Here is an 11,518-nt window from a genome sequence, read left to right on the forward strand (position 1 = left end):
AATCTTGTGGTCTATTAAAATTATGAAATGATTATTTATGTTAAACTAATGAACTCACCAGCCTTTTGGTTGACACTTGAAAGCATGTTTATTCTCAGGTATGAAAGAAATCTTCCGCTGTGCATTTTGCTCATTGTAAAGACATTATTTGGAGTCAATCATCGCAATGAAACCAGATGTTGGTAACTTCGTCCAGACGGATTAGGACGGGTCCTTTCAAGTTACTCCCGTTGAACTTTTCAATTTCGAATTTTGTAGACATTGCTATAATTACAATCTTCTTTTCGACAATACTACTTTTCGAGAAATAGTACTTGAGAACTTTTATCGAGTGAAAATAACCTTACTTATTTTCTGATGTGAAAGTCCACCAGTGTGAAAACCACAGAGCATACGATAAGTAGATTAATACACACAAGATATTAGACCTTAGCTCTGATACCACTTGTTGAGAGAAGCGATACCGAATTATAGCAAACCGCTAGTAATACTCGAAATAATGACAATAATAAGACACCGAGATTTAACGTGGAAAACCCCAAAAGGGTAAAAACCACGGGAAAGGAAAAAAACGTTTCACTAATAAGAATAATAGGAATTACACTTCTCTCTAATTACAAGGATAAGTACAAATCTTTTATATCTCTGTAATTAGGAGACTAAACTCACAAACTCTCTATTTAACTCTTTTAGTATACAAGTAAACTTGTAATTTTGGGATGATTAAATGAGCATAAGTTGAGCTCTATTTATACTACTCAAATGAAGGTTGGTGAGATTGTGAATGCATGATCCAAAAGTCTAATTTGTATTCCTCAAATTGTAGGCACCAAACACATAGCAAATTGATTCAAACTTGGTTGGTGTAGTTGCCAAATAAAAGTCTTCACAAGTTAGCCACCTACCATCCACCACTTGTTCACTTGAATATTTCAACACGAAACACGCCTACAACATTTTGCTTCTATCACGCCGCATAGTGGCTGTAAGATCGTTTCAGGTCCACCAACATGTACGACATATAAGCTCATGAGGTCCACATTACTCTAAAACCAATCGGTGATAGAGAGAGGTTCCCATTAGCTTATATATGTACTTTCCTTTCTATCAGTTTCCGATATGGGACTAATTTGCATTTCTTTAACCGATTATCTCTAACAGTGGCTTGATCATGGCGTGATGGTGGTGTTTTCAGAGCCACCACGCTGCGTTAAACAAGGTCTTATTGGTTTTTCGGCAATAAGAATTAATGACAAGAAGTTATAGCATAAATGGCCCGGCTACACTACGGGCCTCTTTGATTTCGTATTCAACGGAAAGTACACATGTTGGTCAAGCAACATCAAACTTATTTCATTTTCCCTCTTCTTTTTCTTATCCAATTTTGTTGCAACTTTGCTCTCTGTCGCAAACTCCGACAACTAGCATCTCGCCGAATGTCGGGAAGGTCTCCTCACCGGATTCATCTTCTCTTCTGTTGGTGAGTTTCTTATCCTTTATTTTTCTTTTTCTTTGGATTTTCTTTTACGTCGCAGTAACCTCTTTTTTCGGGGTTTGTGCTCACCTCCGAGGATCTACACTTTTCTGAGGTCACAGTCATGTGCATTTTTAAACGAGAGCTCCCCAGAACTATCATAAATAATGGTGGTTGGTTTCTCAACGCCCGGTTAAATGCCTTCCCATCTTTGTGAGTTTGTGTGGGTGTGCTCGGATGACCACCGTCAGTTATTGTGCACTTGGGCAATAGTTTTGCATTCCCCACCGTCAGTTATTGTGCACTTGGGCAATAGTTTTGCATTCCTTCGGTTAATCAGTTGGCATTACCGACTGCGCTCTTAGGTTCACGAAATTGGCTGGTCAATTGGGTGGCATTACCGATTGCTCTCTTATGTTCGCAAAAATTGGCTGGTCGTAAGTTTTGTCAGGAACAATTCCAAGTGTTTTCAAATTTTAGGATTTAAAGTTTAGCCTTGTCTAGTGAGTATGTTTGTTTCTTCTTTTCACAAGCTAGTCGTAGGTTGAATGTTTATTTCCCGATCTTCGAATTTGTTGTTTTTATTTATATTATTGTGAAAAAATTGAAACTCAGCCCTAAATGAAGCTGAGAATCTAAAACATTTAAGTCGATTTTACCTCGTTTAAAACTTGAATCGAGTCAGTTTCTAAATTTCGTCAAACTCAGCTCATTAAGATAATATATATTTATTTATTTACTAATACTAATTTAGAACTTACTGTAATTTTAAAAAAAAACGTAGTATAATGTTGTAGCATAGAAGTTATTAACATCTTAAATCGTCTACTTTTAAATTTCCCCTTGATATATTGAAAATTAATTTACGTTTAAGTACAAAATCAGGTAAACAAAATTATAAAACTAATTTTGATTTTCCGTATTTATTCATCTTGCTTTACTTAAGAAAATCGAATTACAGTGAAAAAAAAAAACATTTTTAATTTAAATATTGAACTTTTAACTCTCATTTATATAAAATCAGTAATAAATTTGACAAGGGAAGGATCAGATTTCTGGCTTGGATTCTCTCTAAAAGAGAGAATTAAAAATAGCGCACAGTATAATCAACTTCGATCATCTGGGGAAATAATCATCACTTCCATCCCTTTATTACAATTAAATCCTAAATTTTTTTATAAAATTAATTAACAATAATTATATTAATAATTAAATCAATGAATTGATCAGATAATTGTAGTCTGGAAGTATTTTCAATCGACATTATATATTCCGACAACTTTCTCATCAACTCAATTCAAAATTTTCAAAAACAAATAAATATTAAATTAAATCATGAAACAAATAAAAAAAAAAAACATCGTAGAAAGCTCAGAAGGATCCATTGGTAAATTTATAATCATGAGAAATAATCTCTCATAAAATAGGTAGTTTTAAGCATCATAGCTTCTCTACACGATGAAAATAATAGCTCAAATCAAATCAAAAATCGATAATAAAAGGAAATAGTAAAAGATAAATTGAAATAGTTGGGTATGAGAAGATTCAGATGAATTTGACAGTCGATGTAGATTTTCAAGTTATGTGTGTGAATTTATATAGATGGAATTTGGGGTTTTAGGGTTTTATGTGTGTATCTACGGCGCCGCAGGTGTATACGATAGGTCAAAAATTGAAATCATAAGTTACATTTTATACCCTTGAAGTATTACCGTTTCTCAAATTTGGCATCCTACTTTTGGTTTATTTTATTTGTGGTTTTTCTAATTTGTATTAACATTTTCTTACTATCTAAAACCCCTTCACAAAATACCAATTTAACTGGTCTGTAATCGAATAAATGCAATTTTGTCTGTTGTTAGCTGAAATGTTTCTTGATCTAGTGAGATCACCTCGGAGTTGTGGTCTATAAAGTGGTAGCTTGGACCAAGAGAGGGTGTTATCTGTGACCAACAATGACGTTAGTTCTTTAATGGTGAGGTATTAATATGATCACATATTGACTAATTAAAAAGACGTTGATGGTGGTTTTAAGTCTATGTGTTCCCTAATTATTAAATCGGGTTATTGAGAGTGAGATCAACACTTATAGGGTTCTAGTTTGGATATAAACCTAGCATGTGATAAGTTCATTAATAATGTACTTTGATATCGAGACTAAATTGAATAGAAGGGATGATGGATATTGATATGGATGAAAAGTTTCATCCATAAATATATATTCATCAACACCCAAAATACATATATAAATACGTAAAATCTAAGTGAAGCTTTCAAGTCATTCGCCCGGTAGTAACTTTGATTATCGTACTGAATGCCTTGAAAGGTTGATATGAGCTACCCGACTAACAAAAGGCGAGATTAAGAGGTCGAGCCGAAGGTTTCTTTTATAAAAATTTATTTTTTTGGTGGACATTCAAACAAAATAGTAGCATTTGGGTTTTTTAGAGTTGTTTGTTACCCTCCGGTCCGAAATCAAGTCGTCCAAGTCTACCATCTCTAACAGGTTTTGGTTTTGGAACATATTACCTTTCAAAGACGAGATTGTGATACTTACAAAGTTACAATGGTCTGAACTCTAAAGGTTTATATTTGAATATAATTAAGCCATTGTTTGAAAACTATATTCAATATGTATGAAACTATAACTAGAACAAACTTAGCAAGTACATGTAAAACTCTATTACAATGTAACCAAACTCATACCCAAACCATTCAGTTGGAAGTTTGACCTTCAAAAGTCAACTTATTTCATTTATGAGACTCCATTCACCCTATTCTCAATGTAGTGTGCACCACAGTTCGATACAAGCGCAGTTTTAGCACGAACCCGTCGTGGGGCCCGGTCTTCAGACCCTCTTTTCTTCTTCTGTGGTGGGTTCAGGAACCCATTCGCAAGAGCTTCCAACGCTTTTGTAGTCAACGGACGGTTTCTTGTACTTTGCCTGATAATTTGACCATTACCATTACTCGATACCTCGGGCTCATTCGTGGAGGTTTCAGGTAAAACCGACGGTTTTGGACTGTCACCACCACCCGAAAATGGAGCGACGCGTGGGCTATTCAAGTCTATCACTATACGTGAGTCTGCGTCTTTCTTAACTTCATCTTCACAGCTTGTAATAACCCGAATCCGTTTTGGTTTTGATTTCGAAACAAACTTCAGTTTTCGTATCGGTTGTTGAACATTGTTGGTGAGATCCATTGTCTTATCTTCAATCTTCGAAACGACAACATCTAGATCATCATCATTTTGAGATTCTGATTTGGAGTCTTGATCGGTTTCACCAGAAACACTACACGATCGTTGCATATTCATGGGCCCACAACCAACCAAACTTGACAGCTCAGCAAAATTAACAATCGGATCCAAACTGGTATCCACAATCATGCATTTCATCGAATGTTCTTCATCTTCATCACCCAAGTCTTGTTTCTTATGTGGCTGCACCAGCCTGGTATCCTGGTTAGGTTCATGTTCAAGAAGTTGCGGTTCGACTGCAACCTTATTAAGAACATCAACGAACGAGTCAAAATATTGACTTCCTTTTTCCAAACCCCGTCTCGAAAACTTTGTTACGCCAGGTGTCAAAAACACTAACGAATGTTTAGAGTTTTGTAACGCGTAATTTGTAGTCTGTTCAGAGTGCCAACCTGTTGCTAAAAGACGAGGCCAAACAGCGTCCCAAAACACCTCGTTTAACCTCGTTTTGCTTAATCCTATTCGATCTTTTAAAAGATCGGAAATTTCTTGTGTTGTAAGAGACGAGCATGTTGTGTGACGTTTCTTGGATCTTATTCGTTTTTTTGTCTTTGTCGTAAGGTCTTGTTTTTCGTTTCCAATGGCTACTGCTTTTACAAGAATGTTAATTCCGACTGTATCCCTTAAACTGAATACAAACTTCTCGAAAGAGATTTTACCCTCGTCGAATGCACTGCTGACCTGGAATATGTGATGCCATATCTCAGTAAGAAAAAATCAGATACGAGATTATACTAAGTAAAAGAATAATGGGCATAAGCAGTGTTGTAAACGGTGGTCGGTTTGATGACGAATCTGTCCCATTTCGCCCAAAAACTTCTAATTAGTTGATTAACACTAAAAGGTCAGTCAATGTCAGTCTGTGCCAAGTCTGGGTCAGTCAAAGTCAAGGTTGGTCAAAGTAAAGGTTGAAACTTTAATATTTTATACTCAGATTTGTTTCCTATAGATATGTTTGAAATATGTATGCTTGATGTATTTATGTGTAATATATATAGTGGACTAATCAAAGGGGGGAGTACTTTTTTTTTTTAAATTTTTTTGTTTTCTTAAAAAAAAAATTTCAAACATTAAGATCACATGAAAATGTGAACATTCTAAAAAGACACTTTGTGATGAATGTTATTATTTTGGCGGGAAAACGCTCGAAGAAATAAATGATAACATGCATCATGAGTAATGTTTTAAATAGAGTTTTTTTTTTCATCTTATGTGTAAAGTTTTTTTTTCTTCAAAATTTAGCCCTAGAGTTTAGGATTTAGGTTTTAGTGTTTTGGGTTTAGTCCCTAAACCCAAAACCCTAAACCCAAAGTGTTAAAAATTCAATATAAACCCTAATTTCTAAACTCTAAACCCTATTTTCTAAACCCTAATTTCTAAACCCTTAGAAAAAACTCTAATTAAAACATTACTTATGATGCATGTTAAGTATCATTTATTTCTTCGAGCATTTTCCCGCCAAAATAATAACAATGATCATCTTTTTTAAATTGTTCATATTTTCACGTGATCTTGATGTTTGTAAAAAAAAATTCAAAAAAAAGGAAAAAGATTTACTTCCCCCCCAAATAAGTACTTCCACTTGATTAAAACACAATATAAATTTATGTTGAATATATATATTACTGAAAGTCAACGTTAACGTTAGTCAACATTTGACTCGACCCGACTCAACCGACTAGTCGTTTCAAAGTACCTGAGTCAAATGAGTTTTGCATTCGTCTGTCACGTTAGGAAGTAATCGAGACAAAAGCTCCTGTCTTCTCCATCCTTTGAAGATCTTTCGTCCAGGCAAATACTTAATTTTTCTCTTTTTACTAAACATTGACCATCGTTGGTGTTCACTGCTTCGATAAAACCTTCCATAGTAATAAGACACCACATTTGGCAGTCCTTTATCCCCCACAAACTCGTTCACAACACGAAGATCCTTCCCGAAAATATATAAACCAAGAACAAAACTATCATGTTCAATCTTGGTCCAAGATTCTTCACCTGATGAACACGGAATCGGAAACAGATCATCATCGCCTGTTTCTGAACCTAAAATACCAGATTTACCCTCTGCAGATTCCATAGCTTCAAGTTTACATGTAACCCAAGTGACAGGAATTGGCAGACCAAAAGCAAACCGGTTTTGAACATCAGTATTGGCATTTTGATAAACTGGTAACGCAATGAGCTGCAAACGCTCGTTTTCTGTCATTAAAGATGGGATTTTTGCTTGATATTCATCTCCAATTCGAGTAGTCTTTTGTGGCTCGCCAAAAATGTCACCCGCAGCAGAATACTGTTCAGAATTTAGCCATTCGACACGTTTATCGACATCCTCCATCTTTTTATCCATCTGTTTTCACCACAACCAAATATGCTGTTAGCTTCAAGTTTTAATATGAACTGTGTAATACAGTTAATGATATAGTGATCCATAGAAACAAAAGGAACAAATGTTTCATATATCTGCAAAATTCATCAAATGGGAACTGAAAACCTAATTGGATTCAACTACTTTTTGCCTGAAAAATTACTCGAATCATGAACCGTATTATCAAACTTTATAATGGGAAATTTCACTAAATTCTTGAATGAAAAAAGGTTAGTACTTTTATCTTACTGATGCTCATTAACAACATCAATGGTAGAGTTTAGGTTTAGTACCAAAAAATATAAAATTTATTTACTATATAATTAGCACCTACCAAAAAAACAAGCCCAGATCTGTTCTTGAACCCAAAACAACATAACAGGATAGTAAAACAACACGTTAACCACTTAAAATATAGCGTGAAACAAACACAATTGAAAGCATTAGTGATGAATCTTGAAATAACATTAGATTACTAATAACCCAAACTCATGTACACAACAAAACCCATTAATCGATAGCATCATATATCAAGCTCAATATCATAAGTTTATTAATGAATAATGATTATAATAAAAGGTATCTAAACTTAAAATTATTGCATAACAACTTAAACAAAACGAATCCCACGTGAATACGCAAACTTAAACAAATGGGTCTTCAATCTTTAGCATAAAAAATTAAACTTTGATTAGTTTCAAGAATCTTTAATGAACATACATGGGTTATAATTTATAAACAAATAACAAGATATATATAATTCAAAACAAAAAAATGCAAGAAACAAACAAACAGTTATTATATACATATATATCTGTGTGTAACCTGATGTTGTTGATGATCAAGAGATTATGATAATTTAGAAGAATAAAACCTTTGAAAAATGGGTAAAAAATGTGAGAGCGTTATTGAGGACTTCACGAACACAGATGAGAAAATAAAATTTACTGCACAAAAACAAAGCAACAAAGAAAGGGTGTTGGGTGTGTTTTTATTATAAAATAAAACTTTAATTTAAAAAAAGAAAGGACTAAAAAAGTAGATTTTATTATAATTGAGCAGGCTTATAACTACCTTTAGTGATTTGATTCTTGATGTTATAATTCAGTAGGCTTATAACTACCTTTAGTGATTTGATTCTTGATTAAGAATGCTAATAATGAAGTGTAAGAACAAAGATGATAATGGAGAGAAAGAAAGAAACACTTTGTAAGTGTGAGAAAATGGTGCAAGTTTAATGCTTGCATTCATGGCTATTTATAGCAAAAATATCACAAGTTTAGGTAATACAATAATATTATTTTTGTGTATCAATAATTGACTATCCATTTATATATATATTTATATATTATAACACTCCCCCTTGGATAGCAATTTTATTTGTTGAAGATCAACTGTAAGTTACTGACTCGTTAAAAACCTTGCTAAAGAAAACCCAGTGGGAAAAAAACTTTAGCTAAGGGAAAAAGAGTGCAGCATGGAGTTGACTCCCCCTCAAGTAGACATCGCTTCAGTTGTTACATCTTTTGAACATGTCTCATGCCAATGTTATGAACGTGTGTTCTGAAAATAGCAGTTGGAAGTGCTTTCGTGAAAAGATCAGCAGAGTTTTTGCTGGATTGAACATATCTCATTTCAATCTCGTTGTCCTTAATGAGATTTTGAGTGTATGAGAAGAATCTAGGAGGTATGTGTTTGGTTCGGTCACTTTTGATATACCCTTCTTTCATCTGTGCTATGCAAGCTGCATTATCTTCATAGATAATTGTTGGACTTTTATCGCGTTCTAGTCCACAAGAATCAGTAATGATTTGTGTCATTGATCTCAACCAAAAACATTCCCGAGTAGCTTCATGTAATGCAATCACTTCGGCATGATTTGATGATGTAGCAACAAGTGTTTGTTTTTGAGAACGCCATGATATTGCAGTACCTCCATTTAGGAATACATATCCAGTTTGAGATTTAGCTTTATGTGGATCAGATAAATAACCTGCATCAGCATAACCAACCAAATCTTGTTTTGATTCGTTAGAATAAAATAATCCTAAATCAGTAGTTCCTCGAAGGTATCGAAATATGTGTTTGATCCCATTCCAGTGTCTTTTGGTAGGAGCAGAGCTGAACCTTGCCAACAAATTAACTGCAAAAGAAATGTCAGGTCTTGTACAATTTGTAAGATACATAAGAGCTCCAATTGCACTAAGATATGGTACTTCTGGTCCAAGAATATCTTCATGATCTTCACATGGACGAAATGGATCAGTTTCAACATTGAGTGATCTAACAACCATAGGAGTACTTAATGGTTTTGCCTTGTCCATATTGAAACGTTTCAGAATCTTTTCAGTATATGTTGTTTGATGTACAAGTAAACCATTAGGCATATGCTCAATTTGTAAACCAAGGCAATACTTGGTTTTTCCGAGATCTTTCATTTCAAATTCTTTCTTTAGAAGTTGAATGGCTTCATGGATCTCTTTATTTGTACCTATGATGTTTAGATCATCAACATAAACAGCTATGATCACATATCCGGATGTTGTTTTCTTAATGAAAACACAAGGACAAGTAAGGTTATTTGTATACCCTTTGCTTATCAAGTAATCACTTAATCGGTTATACCACATACGTCCCGATTGTTTTAACCCATATAAAGATCTTTGTAATTTAATTGAATACATTTCTTTGGGTTTTGCATTTGATGCTTCTGGTACCTTAAATCCTTCAGGTATCTTCATATATATATCACTATCAAGTGATCCATATAGATAAGCAGTCACAACATCCATGAGATGCATTTCTAAATTTTTAGAAACTGTCAGGCTGATTAAGTATCTAAAAGTAATTGCATCCATAACATGGGAATAAGTTTCTTCATAATCAATTCCCGGTCTTTGAGAAAAACCTTGAGCTACAAGTCTAGCTTTATACCTTGTAACTTCATTTTTCTCATTTCTTTTTCGGACAAAAATCCATCTGTATCCTACAGGTTTCACATCTTTAGGAGTGAGAATGATGGATCCGAAAACTTTTCTTTTATTGAGTGATTCTAATTCAGCTCGTATTGCTTCTTTCCATTGAGCCCAATCATGTCTATTTTGACATTCAACCATAGATGTTGGTTCTGGATCATCATCATTATTCATGATGTCATATGCAACATTAAATGAAAATTTCTCATCAAGATTTTTCATTTCATTTCGGTTCCATAATATTTTTGAATGTGCATAATTGATTGCAATTTCTGTATTGACATCATCAATCTCCTCTGCAGTAGGAGTACTGATTTGTGGTTCTTCTTGAACACTTTCTTTTACCTTATTATCAGCTGATTTTCTTTTTCGAGGATTTTTATCTTTGGAACCAACTGGTCTCCCACGTTTCAGACGTGGCATAGATTCTTGAGTGACTACATTATCAGTTTTCCGATTTGGAATCTCAACTCGAGCTAGAGTATTAACTGCTGGTATATATGATTTAGTCACCCTTTTTGTATCTGTGAATGCATCAGGCAATTGATTTGCAAGTTCTTGTATATGCATTATCTTTTGAACTTCTATCTCGCATTCTTTTGTGCGAGGATCAAGATACTTTAATTGAGGTTCACACCATGAAACATCATTTTCTTTATTTTTTATTTCTCCCCCTAATCTAGGAAACAATGTTTCATTAAAATGACAATCAGCAAAACGTGCTGTAAAAACATCACCTGTCATAGGTTCAATATACCTTATGATTGAAGATGTTTCATATCCAACATATATTCCCAACCTCCCTTGAGGACCCATTTTTGTACGTTGTGGTGGCGCAATTGGAACATATACTGCACAACCAAATGTTCTAAGGTGGGAAATATTTGGCTCTTGACCAAAAGCAAGTTGTAGGGGGGAATATTTATGACTTGCACTTGGTCTGATGCGAATCAATGCAGCAGCATGTAAAATTGCATGACCCCATATAGATACAGGGAGTTTTGTTCTCATTATCAATGGTCTAGCGATTAACTGTAAACGTTTAATCAGTGACTCGGCTAAACCATTTTGTGTATGCACATGAGCAACAGAATGTTCAACAACAATTCCTATAGACATGCAATAGTCATTAAATGCTTGAGATGTAAACTCACCAGCATTATCAAGTCTCACCTTTTTAATGATGTAATCAGGAAAATGTGCTCTCAATTTAATAATTTCGGCAAGAAATTTTGCAAATGCCACATTACGGCTTGATAACAGACAAACATGAGACCATCTACTAGATGCGTCTATTAGGACCATGAAATATCTAAATGGTCCACATGGTGGATGAATTGGTCCACAAATATCGCCTTGAATTCTTTCAAGAAACATTGGTGATTCTTTCTCAACCTTAAGTGGTGAGGGTCTAGTTATTAATTTTCCAAGAGAGCAAGATA

At 34.2% G+C, this 11,518-nt stretch overlaps 1 protein-coding gene and 3 non-coding genes across 4 annotated transcripts; all 4 read right to left on the minus strand.

The window, feature by feature from the left end:
* Positions 1 to 2,516: 2,516 nt before the first annotated feature.
* LOC139879307 (small nucleolar RNA Z103) lies at positions 2,517 to 2,619 on the minus strand. Its single transcript, XR_011770154.1, has one exon. It is a non-coding gene; the product is annotated as a small nucleolar RNA Z103 (small nucleolar RNA).
* Positions 2,620 to 2,694: 75 nt separating this feature from the next.
* On the minus strand, positions 2,695 to 2,772 carry LOC139879311 (small nucleolar RNA Z155). The gene has a single exon (XR_011770158.1). It is a non-coding gene; the product is annotated as a small nucleolar RNA Z155 (small nucleolar RNA).
* Positions 2,773 to 2,837: 65 nt separating this feature from the next.
* On the minus strand, positions 2,838 to 2,927 carry LOC139879308 (small nucleolar RNA R41). The gene has a single exon (XR_011770155.1). It is a non-coding gene; the product is annotated as a small nucleolar RNA R41 (small nucleolar RNA).
* A 1,135-nt stretch (positions 2,928 to 4,062) lies between these two features.
* Positions 4,063 to 8,048, minus strand: LOC139877143 (uncharacterized). Its single transcript, XM_071864559.1, has 3 exons — positions 7,976 to 8,048; positions 6,433 to 7,083; positions 4,063 to 5,417 (listed from the first exon to the last, which is right to left on the minus strand). Exons 2-3 carry the CDS (start codon positions 7,081 to 7,083, stop codon positions 4,230 to 4,232), a joined length of 1,839 nt encoding a protein of 612 aa, XP_071720660.1. The 5' UTR covers positions 7,976 to 8,048; the 3' UTR covers positions 4,063 to 4,229.
* Positions 8,049 to 11,518: the final 3,470 nt, after the last annotated feature.

This window comes from Rutidosis leptorrhynchoides, chromosome 11 (assembly GCF_046630445.1).
Source record: "Rutidosis leptorrhynchoides isolate AG116_Rl617_1_P2 chromosome 11, CSIRO_AGI_Rlap_v1, whole genome shotgun sequence".
In the NCBI taxonomy this organism is placed as follows: Eukaryota; Viridiplantae; Streptophyta; class Magnoliopsida; order Asterales; family Asteraceae; genus Rutidosis; species Rutidosis leptorrhynchoides.